General features: G+C 39.2%; 1 protein-coding gene across 1 annotated transcript in view; it reads left to right on the top strand.

The window, feature by feature from the left end:
* Positions 1 to 702: 702 nt before the first annotated feature.
* Positions 703 to 18,496, top strand: part of LOC307255854 (WD repeat-containing protein 37) — a gene marked incomplete at its 3' end in the record, with an annotated part of 23,292 nt that continues 5,498 nt past the window's right edge. The window contains exons 1-7 of the mRNA XM_080034660.1: positions 703 to 761; positions 3,644 to 3,805; positions 11,786 to 11,882; positions 12,716 to 12,811; positions 12,946 to 13,010; positions 16,887 to 17,022; positions 18,384 to 18,455. Coding sequence (XP_079890786.1) covers positions 3,674 to 3,805; positions 11,786 to 11,882; positions 12,716 to 12,811; positions 12,946 to 13,010; positions 16,887 to 17,022; positions 18,384 to 18,455 — 598 coding nt within the window. The 5' untranslated portion in view covers positions 703 to 761; positions 3,644 to 3,673. The remainder of the gene's footprint in view (positions 762 to 3,643; positions 3,806 to 11,785; positions 11,883 to 12,715; positions 12,812 to 12,945; positions 13,011 to 16,886; positions 17,023 to 18,383; positions 18,456 to 18,496) is intronic.

Below are 18,496 nucleotides of genomic sequence, written 5' to 3' on the forward strand. Positions count from 1 at the left end.
AAAGGTTATCTTGGAAACGAGGAGAAGCAGCTTTTAGTTTTTATGCACCAAATATCTGGAACAAACTCCCAGAAAACTTGAGGTCTGCTGCAACCCTCAGTTCTTTTAAATCGAGTCTGAAGACTTTTCTGTTTCCATTTAAACCTGTACTTTTAATTTAATTTAAATGTTTTACTTCTTTTCATTCGCTTTTAAATGTCTTCTAATGTGTTTTATGCCTTGCCTTGGAAAACAATCGGGGGAAGCTTTCAGACACGACCATATTTGGATTTCAACAATCTTAGCATTTCAGTAGCATTTTCAGCTAGTCATAGGTCAAATATACATGCATGGTAAAAGGATAAAACGAGTTATTTGAGGGGGCGCCCTTAGCTCAGTTGGTAGGGCGTCCCCCCCCTCCCCCCATGGGCCTCGGCCAGCAGCGGACCCGAGTTCGATTCCAGCCCGCGGTCGTTCTCTGCATGTCACTCCCCTCTCTGCCCCATTTCAACTCTGTCTCTACACTATCAATAAAGCATAAAAATGCCAAAAAAATATCTTAAAATACATATATAGTTTCATATCAAGCTTATGACATAGTTGTGCTTTTACTTTGAAAGGGGACCGGATTAGCTTCTTTATCTATCTCTCGTCAACTGTCAAACGCAGATTCAGGATAAAAGCCTGCGCCGCTCCTTCCCACATCGCAGACAATGTTACAAAGGGCGACATCTCCTCACAACACCCCGGATTAAACCTCCTATACTCCTTGACCTTTCCTGGTAAGTTGTATTTTCCGAGATATTTGTGCATTTGTATCAGCGCTAGCCTGTGTTAGCTAGCCTGCCTCGGCTAATATGGGGGATAACGGTAGCGCTTGGTTCAACTGCTTGGCTTTAAAGCTTATAACGATGCGATGTAACAACTAACAACAAGAATTACATTGTCTCTGCTGGATTTAATGCAAATTTAAACATTCAGGGACAAATAGAGGATTGTATTTAGTCTTTATTTCTTCGCCATTTTCCTGTTAATGTACCACAACACATAGATTTAAAAAAAATTGTATTATTATTGCCTTCTCATCTTTAGGTCAAAGTGACGTTTATTTTTAGCCAAGGCGTGTGGCAAATAAATAAACAACTGTCTATCTATCTATGTAAACATTGCATAGCGCTATCTATATTCAAGAGACAGACAGACAGACGTAAGGCTTGAATATCTTCACTGGCGACATTATGATAGATTTATTATGTCAACCCAAGGGCGCAGATATGTGGCAGCTGGAGCAGGCTTATGTGTTGGCATTATAACTGTCATATGAGCAAACACTTAAAGGTGGAGTCAGTGATTCCAGACGAGAATGTCTGTTGTTATAATCAGTACATTTCTCCTCACGGTGTGTGTGTGTGTGTGTGTGTGTGTGTGTGTGTGTGTGTGTGTGTGTGTGTGTGTGTGTGTGTGTGTGTGTGTGTGTGTGTGTGTGTGTGTGTGTGTGTGTGTGTGTGTGTGTGTGTGTGTCTGTCAGCTGTCTGTGTGTGTGTGAGTGTCTGTCAGCTGTCTGTCTGTCTGTGTGTGTGTGTGTGTGTGTGTGTGTGTGTGTGTGTGTGTGTGTGTGTGTGTGTGTGTGTGTGTGTGTGTGTGTGTGTGTGTGTGTGTGTGTATACTGTGCTGCTGCTCAAAATGTAAATCAGCAGAGGAGTGCACTGCGGGTCACCTCTTCTTGCTTTCTCCCTGGTCTGATATTTTCAAGTGTTTTTTAAGTGTGTGTGTGTGTGTGTGTGTGTGTGTGTGTGTGTGTGTGTGTGTGTGTGTGTGTGTGTGTGTGAGAGAGTGTCTGTCTGTCTGTGTGTGTGTGTGTGTGTGTGTGTGTGTGTGTGTGTGTGATATCCCCCCTGAACCCTTGCATATTAATCTTAGGAGGCAACCACTTGACATATTTCCACTCTGACCCACTTACACTAGTAGGACAATACAACATGTCATAGTTATTTCAAACTGTTCTAACCTAATGAGGAGCTATAAATGAGGATGTGACTACTTATAAAACCTGGCTGGCAGAAATGACAGATTTGTCAAATATGGAAAGGCTATACATAATAAAAATAATAAAAAAATAAAATAAAATAAAGCTCTGGAAAAATTAAGAGACCAGCCTGGATGCTTCCCTTTTCAGACAGTGTTTAAAGGTGCAGTGTGTAATATGACATCATCAAGAAAGTTCTACAAAGTTCTAGAATGCAACGCTCCCTGGGTAACCCCAACCCTTTAGAATAATAACAGAAGCTACAGTGGCCTTCAAGGACAAGAACAATTCTAAATTTTAAACAGTGCACCTGATGACATTCCAACTATGACACTTTCAAGATGGCGGCACTAGGCATTGGTCCAAAATATGCAGAAATATGCACATATATGAGATCCTTTCTAAGGGGAAAAAAAATAATTAAAATTATTTTTTTCAGCTATTATGCACTAAATTAAATGTACTTATGGATATTATAATTACTTTCTACAAAATCTGCTAGGAAATAAAACCCAAAATTCTACACACTGCAGGTTTAAAGGAGGAGTCAGTGATGTACAATGTAGTCCAAATCAGTTAATATCTCCTCACTATCGGCTACATATCCGAACTGTGTGTGTGTGTGTGTGTGTGTGTGTGTCTGTCTGTCTGTGTGTCTGTCTGTGTGTCTGTCTGTCTGTCTGTCTGTTTTCCCTTTCAGACAGTGTTTAAATCATCAGCATAGTAAAGAGTGATTGTGTTTCCCCCTTTCCAGACTGTAGGTCGTAGTGATGCCGGACATATAAGGCTTAAATGTCTTCACTTGCTACATTATGATTTATGTAGTCCAAATCAGTGTGTGTGTGTGTGTGTGTGTGTGTGTGTGTGTGTGTGTGTGTGTGTGTGTGTGTGTGTGTGTGTGTGTGTGTGTGTGTGTGTGTGTGTGTGTGTGTGTGTGTGTGTGTGTGTGTGTGTGTGTGTGTGTGTGTGTGTGTGTGTGTGTGTGTGTGTGTGTGTGTGTGTGTGTGTGTGTGTGTGTGTGTGTGTGTGTGTGTGTGTGTTATTCAAATCAGCATAGTAAAGAGTGATTGTGTTTCCTCCTTCCAGACCACAGTATCACATCGTAGGTTGTAGTGATGCCAGCAGACGTGTGTGTGTGTGTGTGTGTGTGTGTGTGTGTGTGTGTGTGTGTGTGTGTGTGTGTGTGTGTGTGTGTGTGTGTGTGTGTGTGTGTGAGAGAGAGGGAGAGAGAGAGAGTGTGTGTGTGTGTTTGAATGCGTGTGTCTTAATAATAATGTGTGTTTGTGTCTGTGTGTCTGTCTGTCTGTCTGTCTGTCTGTGTGTGTGTGTGTGTGTGTTTAAATCAGCATAGTAAGGACTGATTTAGTTGTTTTTCTTGCAGACCACAGTAACACCATCATAGTGTGTAGAGACGTACTAGCAGACGTGTGTTTGTGTGTGTGTGTGTCTCTGCGTGTGTGTCTTAATAATGTGTGTGTGTGTGTGTGTGTGTGTGTGTGTGTGTATGTGTGTGTGTGACTAAGGATTGATTGTGTTTTCCCCTTGCAGACCACAGTAACACCATCGTAGGGTGTAGAGATGCCAGCAGACGTGTGTGTGTGTGTGTGACTAAGGATTGATTGTGTTTTCCCCTTGCAGACCGCAGTAACACCATCGTAGGGTGCAGAGATGCCGGTGGAGAGCGGCAGCAGCGCGGCTCGGCAGGCCAAACAGAAGAGGAAGAGTCACAGCCTGTCCATCAGGCGAACAAACAGCACGGAGCAGGAGAGGGCGGGGCTACAGAGAGACATAGAGGGACAGGTAACTAAACACACACTGATACACACACACACACACACACACACACACACACACACACACACACACACACACACTGGAGACATTTAGACACATATACAGGGGGTACACACACACACTGGAGACATTTATACACATATGGGCCTGCAGAGAGACATAGAGGGACAGACAGACACACAGAACAAACAGCACGGAGCAGGAGAGGGCGGGGCTACAGAGAGACATAGAGGGACAGGTAAGGTTATACAACACACACACACACACACACACACACACACTGATACACACACACACTCACTCACATACACACACACACATGCACACACACACACTGATACACACACACACTGATACACACACACACACACTCACTCACATACACACACCAACAGCACAGAGCAGGAGAGAGCGGGGCTACAGAGAGACATAGAGGGACAGGTAAGAGGCAGACAGACAGACAGACAGACAGACAGACAGACAGACAGACAGACAGACAGACAGACAGACACACAGGTAGGCAGGCTGACAGACGGACGGACGGACGGACAGACAGACAGACGTACACTGGAGACATTTAGACACTTATACAGGGTACACACACGCACTGACACACTCACTCACTCACATACACACACCAACAGCACAGAGCAGGAGAGAGCGGGGCTACAGAGACATAGAGGGACAGGTAAGAGACAGACAGACTCTCTCTCTCTCTCTCTCTCTCTCTCTCTCTCTCTCTCTCTCTCTCTCTCTCTCTCTCTCTCTCTCTCTCTCTCTCTCTCTCTCTCTCTCTCTCTCTCTCTCTCACACACACACACACACACACACACACACACACACACACACACACACACACACACACACACACACACACACACACACACACACACACACACACACACACACACACACTAGAATGACCAGCCTGAACTTACTGCTGCTTCTTTAAACCTATACTCCTGTCCGTCACAATAAGCTAGCTAGCTGTTGTAAGCCCGAATAAGCCAATTAGGTTGGTTCATATTGTTGCTAGCCATAACATGCCACCCTCACAGCAGGGTTACTGTGAGGTCATTTTAAGGTCTGCTGCAACTCTCAGCTCTTTTAAATCGAGTCTGAAGACTTTTCTGTTTCCATTTTAACCTGTACTTTTTATTTTATTTAAATGTTTTACTTCTTTTCGTTCGCTTTTAAATGTCTTCTAATGTGTTTTATGTATTTTAATCTTGCCCCTGTAAAGCACTTTGAGTGGCCTTGTGTTTGAATTGTGCTATAGAAATAAACTTGCCTTGCCTTGCCTTAACTTGGTTTAAATGAATAGTAGTCTAATCATTTTAGAGTCGGTGCTTCCTGCTTTTTTACATCGGCTAACTAACATTCATATTTTCACCACCATCTTGGGCGAGTGTTCGAAAAGCCCTACTAATGTCCTACTCATACTAAAAGCCCTACTAACGTCCTACTCATACTAAAAGCCCTACTAACGTCCTACTCATACTAAAAGCCCTACTAACGTCCTACTCATACTAAAAGCCCTACTAACGTCCTACTCATACTAAAAGCCCTACTAACGTCCTACTCATACTAAAAGCCCTACTAAAGTCCTACTCATACTAAAAGCCCTACTAACGTCCTACTCATACTAAAAGCCCTACTAACGTCCTACTCATACTAAAAGCCCTACTAACGTCCTACTCATACTAATTTTGACATCAATTTGAGTATGTTGTGGTTGTTTATGTGAGTTTGTGTAGGCGAGAAATGCCCGGATGAGTACTTACTTCCCGGAATGTGCAAAAAAAATTTAAATCGGATCATCTTAGCCTGAGAAAAGGCATAAAGAGTGTTTTATGGTCTCACTGTCTAACCCTACAGTTTCCTTCTTGTGACATCACAGTAAGGGTTAGAATTAACAGGACAGCTGGGCCAAGGGAAGACTGAGGGAAGAAAAACCTCATTCATTATATTACAATAGTTATTTTATAATGATAGAACGCTGGTTCCGTATGGGTGAAGTATTCCTTTCAGTGTAAACTGTCCGACGAACCTCGCATTCACAATGGATGGTTAAGTAGACAGTATTCAGTATATACATGTTGAGTATGTAGGAGGGAGGACGTAAGTAGGGCTTTTAGTATGCAGTATATACTGTACATGTTGAGTATGTAGGAGGGAGGACGTTAGTAGGGCTTTTAGTATGTAGGATATACATGTTGAGTATGTAGGAGGGAGGACGTTAGTAGGGCTTTTAGTATGTAGTATATACATGTTGAGTATGTAGGAGGGAGGACGTTAGTAGGGCTTTTAGTATGTAGTATATACATGTTGAGTATGTAGGAGGGAGGACGTTAGTAGGGCTTTTAGTATGCAGTATATACTGTACATGTTGAGTATGTAGGAGGGAGGACGTTAGGAGGGCTTTTAGTATGCTTTTAGCTTCTCTCGTCCCCTGTCTAGAACATCGTTGAGCTGCTTGGGCTGACACTTGACACATGACCGTAACACAGGGTTAATATTGTTAGTCTCCTGCCCTGAAAAGCCAAAATGTCAGCCGTGAAAAAAGGCCCTTTAACCTGATTTAAGGAATGAAGCCAATTACCTATTGTACTGATTTTCCCATGGTAGACTTATGGTAAAACATTCACTACCGGTTCAAATTAATGATTTATTTTTATAGATATGTAGAAGGCTAATTTTTTTTTAAAATACCTTTTTTTTTTTTTTTAAGAACACAACCACACAACTGAAAAAGTAAAAATACAAATAAAAGACAAAATAAAATAAACAACCAACATGGCGTACTCTACTTAACAGGTTTCTAAAGACATTGTTTAAACTTGGGCACCGTAGATGTAATAGCAGCCACGCCACCACTAGTTTTACTACTAACACCCTCCTGTCCGGTGCCGGGGATCCAACCAGAGACCTCATGGTTACTGGGAGGAGGAACCAGAGACCTCATGGTTACTGGGAGGAAGGAACCAGAGACCTCATGGTTACTGGGAGGAGGAACCAGAGACCTCATGGTTACTACTAGTGGTCGGTCCCCTTTTTCCTCTAGGCTAGGCCATCCTACCACCAAAAGAATTGACATACATACAATATTTTCCAAACAAATACAAAATGAACAGTAATACCTCGATGTATCCTATCACAGAATGGTGTCAAGCCCATATTAAATTTTTTTTTTTTCATAATATATTTATTGTGTTACGGTAAGTGGCAGACAGGCAGGCAAGTAGGACCCAGATGCAGAAAGTTAAACTAGAAGATTATTTATTGTCCAAAAATGTAACAAAAAGGCCAACAGGCAAAAAAAAGTCCAGGAGAACAGGAAACACAGAACATACACAGGACAGACTCACCAACAGGTACAATGCTCGGACAGGGAACAAAGAAACACTGGGAGTTATATACACACACACACAAGACAGGGTAGACAACGAGGGACAGGTGAAACGCATTAGGGAAGGGAGCAGTAATCAAACAGGAGGGAAACTTGACAGGACATGGGGGAGGAACAAGACAGACGTACCAAAATAAAACAGGAAACACCAAAACAAGACTCAGGTTGCGTTCCGAATCGCATACTTTCTACTATATAGTATGTAGAAAAAAGATTTAGGATGTCCCGATTCTTGTGGCCAGATTTAGGATGGTTAGAATACCCGGATGGTCTACTTCATGCGGCCAAGATTGTTAGTGTTGAAAAGTGCATCCTATTTGGGCGATTCTGACCCACAATCCAGTGCGCACGTGAAGTGACGTAACATCGACGAAGCCTATAGGTCCATGTTATGAAAACAAACGGGGATGCGACGGATATAAAAGCAAGAGGCAAGATCAAGGCGCAATGTTATGATGAAATAAGAGAGAAAAGTATGTCCCAATAGTATGTCTACTGCATCCTAACTAGATTCTTTTTATCGTCGGATGTAGTATGTAGAATAGAAAAAAGAAAGAGTATGCGATTCGGAACGCAACCTAAGACAAAGACAGACCATGACATATTGAGGTTCTTCCTTTTTTTCACAACACACACAAACAAACAAACAAACAAACACCTACACCATCACAACAACATACAGAACATCAAACAAAAAACAAAAAAACAGAAATAAAACCAGAAAAATCACCCCTAAAAAATAAAAATTACCCTCCAAATAAAATGGCAAAAATCCATCACAAAAGTCATTGTATGAATCAGAAAATCAGAATCAGAAAAAGCTTTATTTATCCCAAGAAGGGCAATTTAGTTTACAGTTCCAGTTCGCAGTAAAAAATCATTTGAATAAATACTATAAAAAGCAGTACGAGGTAGAAAATAACATCAATAGACAAACAGCAGTCCAACACACAAATTCAACTCACATTCATTTCAACTCAACCTGTCAGAACAAGGTTGAGTTGAAATGGCTCCCCCAGAGATCGCAAAATTCCCTCCCACATTAAACATTAAAGGTGCAGTGTGTAATATAACCTCATCAAGAAAGTTCTACAAAGTTCTAGAATGCAACACTCCCTGGGTAACCCCACCCCTTTTGAATAATAACAGAAGCTACAGTGGCCTTCAAGGACAAGAACAATTCTAATTTCTAAACAATGCACCTGATGACATTCCAACTATGACACTTTCAAGATGGCGGCACTAGGCCTTGGTCCAAAATATGCAGAAATATGGACATATATGAGACCCTTTCTAAGAGAAAAAATAATAATTCCAAAAAAATAAATTCAGCTATTATGCACTAAATTAAATGTACTTATGGATATTATAATTACTTTCTACAAAATCTGCTAGGAAATAAAACCCAAAATTCTACACACTGCAGGTTTAAAGGAGCCATTTTGTTTCTAACTGAGATATTTCACTTCATCTCAGTCTTCTGAAAACCTGGAGTCCTTCATGAGAGAGGAGGTAAGATGTGAAGGTGTCTGTCAGCGCTCCGTGTTTCAGGCAGTAGTGTGAAACCTGAACTCCCCAAAATAGTTAATAGTTCAATCTCAGTAGTCTTTAGAGTTATAGCTTTTAGTACGGTAGGTTGTGACGTAGTTTGGGTTTTGTTAGTGTTTAGAAGAAGTGTTGTGTTTTCTATTTAAAGTGTGTGTGTGTGTGTGTGTGTGTGTGTGTGTGTGTGTGTGTGTGTGTGTGTGTGTGTGTGTGTGTGTGTGTGTGTGTGTGTGTGTGTGTGTGTGTGTGTGTGTGTGTGTGTGTGTGTGTGTGTGTGTGTGTGTGTGTGTGTGTGTGTGTGTGTGTGTAGCAGTTATTGTGCTGTGTTGCACTGTGGCATTAACCTTTCTGCTGCAGCATCAGCCTCTGAATGCAAAGTGCACACTTGACTGATTTCTTTAGCAAATATATCGCTGCAAGCTGAAATTCAGCCCCAGAAAGAGAGAGAGTGTGTCTTAGTTCACTTCACTTTGGTACAAGGAGCGACTCTGCACTCTGAGCTGATGCATCGTGACTGGACAAAAAGCTTTAAAGGAATACTTCACCCATATGGAACCGGCGTTCTATCATTATAACATCACTATTATAATATAATGAATGAGGTTTTTCTTCCCTCAGTCTTCCCTCAGTCTTCCCTTGGCCCAGCTGTCCTGTTAATCCTAACCCTACATTTTACCATGAGTGATGTCACACATGGGAAAATTTAACATGCCCCAGGCCACTACTGTAATGGCCCATTCAATTTGAATACATATGACTCACTTATAATTATTATTATTTATTTTTTGTCTCAATATTTATTCTGAATGGGTTTAAATGAATGAGAAATGTATTTATGATACAATGAAATTAAAGTTGGAAGTAAATCTGTGGCTCAGTTGGTAGAGCGGGTCGGCCGATGATCAAAGGGTTGGAGGTTCGATCCCCGCCTTGCCACCTGTGTCATGGTTGTTGTGTCCTTGGACAAGACACTTCACCCACCTTGCCTCGTGTGAATGTCGATAGTTAGCCTGCTATCGGTGTATGAATTTGTGTGTGAATGGTAACGTGTAAATGGGAACAGGTCTCCCTTGCAAAAGAGTCTTCGGACTCAATGGGATTTACCTGTATAAATAAAGGTTAGAAATCTGACTAGTATGTTTTTTAAGATAAAGCATATTGCAACCCATGATGTTGAAGTAACAGAACGATCGAAGGACCAACCAAAATAGGCGCTCACAATGTTTTATTTTCAACACTGGAAGCAGAAATTCAGCCCCCCGGAAAGACACTTCACTTCACTTATAGAGTGTTTTATGCAGAGTCTACTAAACTTGGGTACAAAGAGCGACTCTACACTCTGAGCTGATTTATCGTGACTGGACAAAAAGCTTTGAGGAAACTTGGCCCACTACTGTTACAGCCCAGTCAAATTGAATGCATTCATAATGTTTAAAAGAAAAAGAAGTATTTTCAATCTCTCAATATTTTTTGAATGGGTTTAAATGAATGAGAATTTCATTTATTAAACGAAATAAATTACTTATGTACGGTTAGCTATATTGAGCATATTGTGAGCTGACTTTATGTACTGTAAACCCATGAGCAGTGGCGGCTCGCCCATAGAGGGCGATAGGGCGCCGCCCTCCTTGAGCCATATCAGCAAAAAACGAAAATATAATAATGAATAATAATGTTTTTTTTTTTTTTTGTATTAATCATAATTCATGATTTCAATACAGTTTTTACCTGCATCTAAGTCTGAATATCATTGTACAATCAGCGTCTGTGCTCTGTACCGTCACTCTGGGGCGATGTCGGGCTGGTTGAAAATCGCCCCCAGCGCTCTCATAGACATCAATGTAAAACTTTTTTTTTTCAAACTGCAAGCCTCGCAATGCAATCTCTATGGGTTCCAGGGGTGCTCGCCCTAACGTGTTGTCGTCATACGTACAGTAAACAATAAACCAATTACAGTGACTGATACAGTCACATGTCCAGTATGCAGCCCAGAGCGGTCATATTCAAGACCAACACAACTTTATATCAACTCAGGCTACGCTGGCAAGCTACTTACTTGATCGGACTCGGACTAGGTCTTTCCCAGACAAAATGTAACCATCAAGCAAGTATCTACCAAGATGGATTGGGGGATCTTATAAACGCGGATTTTCACGGGGCTCGTTTGAACGGCTAACGAGGCTAGCAGGATGCTAATGCGCTAACGCTCTGTCCTGCTGCCGCTGCATGATGATATGGACTGTATACTGGCTTTTTATCCATCCTGATGGCAGCACAGAGACCGCATGGATAACTTTGGGTGTCACCCCTATGCATCATCTCTCAGAAAAGGTAAAACAAACATTAAACATCAATCTGCATATACGAGCCAGCGCCGTTCAACAGCTGATCGGCTATTGAACGGCGATCAGCTGTTGATCGTCGTTTAGCTGACAGCTGCTTTCACCGTCCGACATAAACCCGCCTACCAAGTGCTGTAGACAGTAGTAACCCAAACCAATGTGATGATTAGCACTGTTAATGTTGCACATGCTATGCCAGCATCCATTTTTGTCTCCTAACTTTTAAAGGAAGCCTATCTGAGGAGCACACTGGTAGATGACAAGTTATCTGTGATGGCCACAGCCGGATAATTAAATCATTTTAGAGCTAAAATAATTTTATTCAAGAAATTAACTAACTTAATTTCCAAAAATACTGTACAGTGCAATGCTTGTCTAATGTTGCCAGAGTGGTTATGCCAGATGAACAGGAAAAACAAACAGTTAAATGCAATATGACATTGTCATATGCTATCTGATTTAGGTTAATTTTGGGTCATATTTCCCATCATGGCAACAATTGCCCCCCCTGAGATTATTGTCAGGAGCCGCCACTGCCCATGAGTGTATAGGAACAACAGCTGGCGTAGTAAAAACACTACCACTTTTGTCCAAAGGGGGGCGCTAGAATGAACACGCACTGAAAGTTCCTCGGAGCACCTTTAACATAATAAAATGTTAATTTATTTTAACTTTTCTCTCTCCCTGTAGGATTCCAAACTGCCTCTGTCTCTGAGGAGCAATCTGGTGGATCTGTTCAGTCAGATCGAGAGGGAGTTTGAAAACCTCTACATAGAAAACCTGGAACGTGAGTCATCATGAAAGACGTGTGTGTGTGTGCGTGTGTGTGTGTGTGTGCGTGTGTGTGTGTGTGTGTGTGTGTGTGTGCTTTTTTAATTTATTTTTTATAATAATTTTTTGTGCATTTTACTTTTTATTAGACAGTTGTGTAGAGAAAGAGATGAATTGTGTCAGAGAGGGGAATGACATGCAGAGAACGACCCGGGCTGGATTCTAACATGGGTCTGCTGTGAAAAGGACTGAGACTTTATGGGGGGCACCACAAGGGATATTTTATTGGTTTTAACTGGTCTCCCAGTATTCCCAGTGTTCCCAGTATTCCCAGTATGGCTCAAGGCGTCTCTTTACAAGTCAGTCTTCTGTATTTATCCACTGAGCATATGGAAAGGAACAAACTCTCTCTGAGTGCCTTGCTTAAGGGCACTGTCATTGTAATTGTAAAGAAAAACAAATTTTACTCCCTGATCTCCTCATCCAGCTAGGCTATTATACATAGATAGCATGCTGCAGGGCTAGAAACATATTACTCATTTTAAACAACACATTATGTAATCACAAATAATTCAGAGAGATATTTTAGATTTTGACATTAAAGAGCAAGATTTTTTTTATTTTTTTATTTTTTTTTATGTATTTTTTATTTTTTTTTGCTTTACTGAGAACTGACCTGGACGGGATTCGAACCCGGGTCTGCTGCAGGGCCCGGGCCCGATATTAAAATATATTAAAATCCAGCCATGTTTTCTTTTTATTCAACGATTAATTGACTTTCTTAGATTAGAATGAAGTGAAGTGCGTTGCTTTAAGTAATTTTTCTGATGGATTTTTTTTTACTCTCAGTACGCAGAGAAATCGAAACGCTGAACGACCGTTTGACCGGAGATGGACAGACTTTCGAAGGAGCAGATTTGGCCAAAGGAGCTTTGAAAACGAAATGTGAGACTCTCTATTTACTCTCTTTGCAACCCCAGGGTTTATTATGATCTATTTGCAGTTTTCGGCTGTACATATTTAAAAGTATATTATTTATTTCTACTGTTTATATGTTTCTTATTTCTGACTATCCACAGCGAGTCACAGCACCAGCCAGCTGTCACAGAAACTGAAGACGACATACAAGGCTTCAACCAGCAAGGTAAACAATCTGATAATTATACAGAGATGTCTTATGTTATTGTCGTGTGTGTATTGTGTGTTGAAGTCTGCTAGCGTGTGTGTGTGTCTGTGTCTGTGTGTGTGTGTTCATATGTATTGGTTTTATTTAAGTAAACTTAAATAGGCTTTACTTCGATAAAGACAGTACATCTGAACACACACACACACACACACACACACACACACACATAGTAAAGCATAGTTGATGGTAAATCAGCTCCATTGTTTTCTAGTCAGTGTAACCATCACGTGAATGTTAAATAGAAGATCTTTGCTGTTCTGTCTGTTTCACCTTTTTTCCTCCGCTGGTAGCCACGTTCAAACTCTTGCCATGCGCGAGTAGGATCCCGCAACTTCAGTGTAACGAGCTGGGAGTTGTGGGGAGACTCCTGGGTAACTTATTGATCTAACCCCTCCCCCCCGCCCCCCACTCCCACTCCCTTACCCTTCTAAAGGCTGTTACATACTCCGCAAGAACAAAGAACAACGTTTTCACTGACAGAGCTGCGAGAAGAAAATTACGTACATTTTCTTCTCGCAGCTCTTGTTCAGCTGTTCTCGCAGTATTGTTCTCGACACATGCCCTGCGTTCCAAATCACATACTTTTTCTTTTTACTACACTACATACTAAAGTACAGAAGAGTTTTATGGCCACAGACAGGAGAGAGAAAAAAAATCAGATAAGGAAGATTTTTCTTTCTTTATGTCTAGAAATGTCAAGAATAAAGACGAATACTCCAAAATGCTATCGGAGTTAGTGGGGCATTTATGTTTTTTCAGCATACTACAATTGACGTGCATGTAGTGGGACAACCTAAATCTTTTTCTGGCATACTAAATAGTAGGGAAGTATGGGGATTGGAACTCAGGGATCGTCCGGGCCGAACTTTCTTCTCGCAGCTTTTCGTCCGAGAACTATTGTGTGATTTGGTCAGTCTGAAGTCAATGAGGAAAATCAATCAGCTGGTGCTACTATGGTAACAGCGAGTGACGTGTGCCGCGGTGAGGAGTTTTGCACTTGAGTTCTCGTGAAGTATGAAATGTCCAGACCAGAAAGAACTTCTCGCAGCTCTGTCACCGAGAAGTTTGTTCTTTTCTTCTCGTGAAGTATGTAACAGGCTTTTCCCTCCTTACCCCCCTCTCTTACCCCCCTCTCTGTATATCCACTATGCATGAACAGCCCAGGCCAGGGGTGGACGCTACTTCCCCGAGAGAATTGGTCATTCAAATGTAGGAGATGGAGATTTTTTTTATATCAGTTCATGTGTGAGAGAAAAAGATAAAACACAATTTTTTTTACTATCTCACTAACAGGCTTTTAAAATATATTTCAGTTGCAACTTCTTGGTTTTTGATTTAGCGACCATTTTGATTTGGCGTTTCACATGCTGGTTTTATGGACTACAGAGACGTCACTGACGTGTAGGAGCTGTTAAGTGTGTGTGTGTGTGTGTGTGTGTGTATGTGCGTGTGTGTGTTAACGTCAAAAGCTTATTTTGCGGCGCTTTGTGTCACTTATTTTTAAATTCAAAATCAGCATTTGATTAATGTTGACATTGTTAAAATGCTTTTTCATTATATGACAAACATTAACTTAAAATCATCTTGCATTGAATATAATTAAAACAAAAACTTCATAGCAAACAATTGCTTAATAGGTTTTATTGCTCTACTGCTGCTTGCTAACAACCAGTAAATATCGGCTCCTACGTTGCTAAGCGATGGGATTTTTCATCAACGTCTTCTTCCGTTTAGTTTTATATTTTATTTTATTTTATTTTATTTTATTTTATTTTATTTTATTTTATTTTATTTTATTTTATTTTATTTTATTTTATTTTATTTTATTTTATTTTATTTTATTTTATTTTATTTTATTTTATTTTATTTTATTTAAAAATTATTTTATTTAAAAAAAATGTGTTGATATTATTGATCTGTTTTGGTTCATTTACTTTGTTTGGGTGAGTTATTCACTCACAAAAAAATATTTATAATTTTTTTAAATCTTTCTATTCCATCTCTATAATCAAATTATTTTCCCCACATGTTCAAAATTTAAAAAAAACTTAACCTAAACAATATTATTTTTAACGATATAAATCTGAATGTTATGCTCTGTGTTCTACATTTATATTTCATATGAATGATTCCAATCTTAACGCTCTCCTTCCTGCTTCCTTTCAGTTGGAACTTATTTAGTGGTTTGCTTCCAAAACGAGCGAAGGGTCCCGTCTGTATCATCCCAATCTTTAATGTAAAAACCTCAAATACAAACAACTGATTATTAATTAATTATTATTAATACTGATCAAATTCTCCTCTTTCTCCTGTTAACTCAATATTTTTTTCCCCCCGTCTTCCCCTTCTAGATTTTTCTTTTATTTACTGGCATTTTGCTTTTGAGTAAACCTGGTTTGATAAACACATTGTATTGATGCTTAAAAGTGACTACGGGGACCTTTTTCAATGTCGCAAAAACACTACCGATTTTCACCAACAGGGGCGCTAGAATCAACAACAACTGAAAGTTCCTTGTAGTCTCTTTAAAAGGTGCTACAAGGAACTTTTAAATATTTCTGAAACAGTCTAATTTTTTCCTCTGATGATCATAAATTACATGTAACAGCAAATGAGACCATCAGTGCAAAGAATGCTATTTTTATATAGTTTTTCTTAATGCCTTTGTCATGGGTATACGCTCACCCAGGAACAACAGCTGGTGTACTAAAAACACTACCGCTTTTGTCCAAAGGGGGCGCTAGAATTAACACAAACATAAAGTTCCTCGTAGTCACTTTAATGCGTTTGTTGATACCATATCTGGGTTAACTGCTTATTGGGGACGTTTGTTTTAAAGCACCTGTTGCATCAGATGGGTGGAGATAAATGTCAACCCCACCATAACATGTCTTAAAACAAATACCAATTATGATTTTCTTTCTGTATTGTTAAGAGTTCTTGAGCTCCGGGACTGATATGATTAATGCTGTTTTTTTACCCAAAGCCCCTTCGTCCCAGCAAACTACACAGACCCGCTGACCCGCTCCCCTACCTTCTATCAGAACAGGGCCCCTACACACCTCTGAAAACGGCATTTCACTATATCACTTGAAGGCCTTTAAACACACATTTAGAAACCTTCAGATTTTATTGTATTAGATTTAAAGCTATTGTGCGTGACTTTTGCTGTATGTCACCGGAAAAGATACAGTTTGTAAACGCTGCCATACTGAGAAATTCAGAGAGAGTTTTGTGGAACTGATAATAGGCTTAATCAACTCTGTGTCAACTCGTTTGGTGATAATGGCTTGAATGTAACAGATATTCATTCGTATGAAAAAGTTACGCACTTGTATTTCTTGATCGGATTCAATTTCAGTGACATTTAGCATTTTTTAAAGTCACTAATTTGGCTCAAAAAGTTTATAAAGTTTTAGAAGTGATTTTAGAAAAAGACAATATAGGCCTACGGTATATTTCCCCCGAGAAATGCCAAGTAAATCACAGTCCTAAATTTTAACACGTAATTTCTCTCAACCTAATATTAACAAAATGTGTGTGGATGCTGAAAGGTCTTGAGCCAAAGTTATGGTAAATGGTAAATGGACTTGACTTATATAGCGCTTTTTAGCCGATTTTCTCAGCCCCAAAGCACTTTACAATTCTTACCACATTCACCCATTCATACACACACTCATACACCGATGGCAGTAGCTGCCATGCAAACTAGTGCAAACTTGTTTCCGGTGCCATTTTCAGATACAAAATGTGTGGGAGCCCTGTTCGTTCGGTTGAGTTGCTATCTCTGATTTCTCTCTGTCTTAACTCATACTTTGCTGTTGTCTGTATCAGATTGTGTCCAGTTTCAAAGCGACCACCTCCCGTGCCGTGTGTCAGCTGGTCAGGGAGTATGTGGCTCACAGGGACGGGATTTGGGATCTCAGCGTCACAAGGGTCCAACCAGTGGTGCTGGGGACCGCCTCTGCAGGTACGAAAGAGCTCACTAACAATGTCTATTTACTTTATGTTTATTAACTTTAATTATGTACTTTCAATGTACTAATAATAATGATAATAATAATAATAATAATGATAATAATAATAATAATAACAACGACAATAATAATAATAATAATAATAATAATAATAATAATAATAATAATGATGATGATAATAATGATAATAATAATAACAATAATAATAATAATATTAACGATAATAATAATAATAATAATAATAATAATAATGATAATAATAATAACAACAATAATAATAATAATATTAACGATAATAATAATAATAATAATAATGATGATAATAATAATAATAATAATGATAATAATAATAACAATAATGATGATGATAATAATAATAATAATAATAATAATAACGATAATAATGATGATGATAATAATAATAATAATAATAATAATAATAATAATAATAATAATAATAATAATAATAATAATAATGTATTTAATTTATATAGCGCTTTTCTCGCACTCAAAGCGCTATACACAGGAGCACAACAGTAAACGAACAAAAGGAAAATGTGAAGTTGATGGGGCTTGGGTTGGTGGGTGATCTAGGGGTAGCCAGGCGGAGGAGAAGAGATGAGTCTTGAGGTGGGACTGGAAGATGGTGATGTACTTCAATGAGTCACTTTAAAGAGGGGTAAGACCAGAAGGGTTTTCAACGTCTTCCTACACGTTTTAAAACATGAACGATTTTAATCCAAAAAGGTTAATTTAGTCTTTTAGTTGTGATTAATTAATTGCAATGTTTTTTAATTATAACTATCATTTGAAAAATATATATATTTTGTGAAAGAAAAGTTTATTCCCATTAAAATGTGAGTTTGGAAGGATATGATGATTAATCAGAATAACTGATTATTTATTTTTTTGGCTGAATAATTTTCTGATGCGGGTCATTCTTGTAGTCTCTGCACCTCTAAGTTAAATGATAATTTTAATTAGTTTCTGTCTTTAATTAAATATCAGTGTTCTTGGTTGCCACATTCACTTCTGCATTTATTTATTTTATTCTATTTTTCCAGAAATGTATTTGCTGAGAATACGTTTAATTTCCTGCTACATTAACCTTCAGACCCTCTGTTTACATCAGTCATGTGTTATTAAAACTACTGTTGAATGTCGCCATAATTAAAAATGCTTTTGTTTAATGTTGAGTGTCTTCATAGTAATAGGAATGTTGCTTCAGTAAATGTCACTCCCCTCTCTGCCCCATTTCAACTCTGTCTCTACACTATCAATAAAAAGCATAAAAATGCCAAAAAAAAAATATCTTAAAAATGCCTTTGTCTCTCTGTTCTGTTTTTTTCAACAGACCACACTGCGATGCTGTGGAGCATTGAGACGGGGAAATGTCTCCTCAAATATATGGGCCATCAAGGATCAGGTAGAGTTACAAATTAATTATATAGATTTAATAAAATTCAC

The sequence above is a fragment of the Ammodytes marinus genome (assembly GCF_949987685.1).
Source record: "Ammodytes marinus genome assembly, chromosome: 9".
NCBI lineage: Eukaryota > Metazoa > Chordata > Actinopteri > Uranoscopiformes > Ammodytidae > Ammodytes > Ammodytes marinus.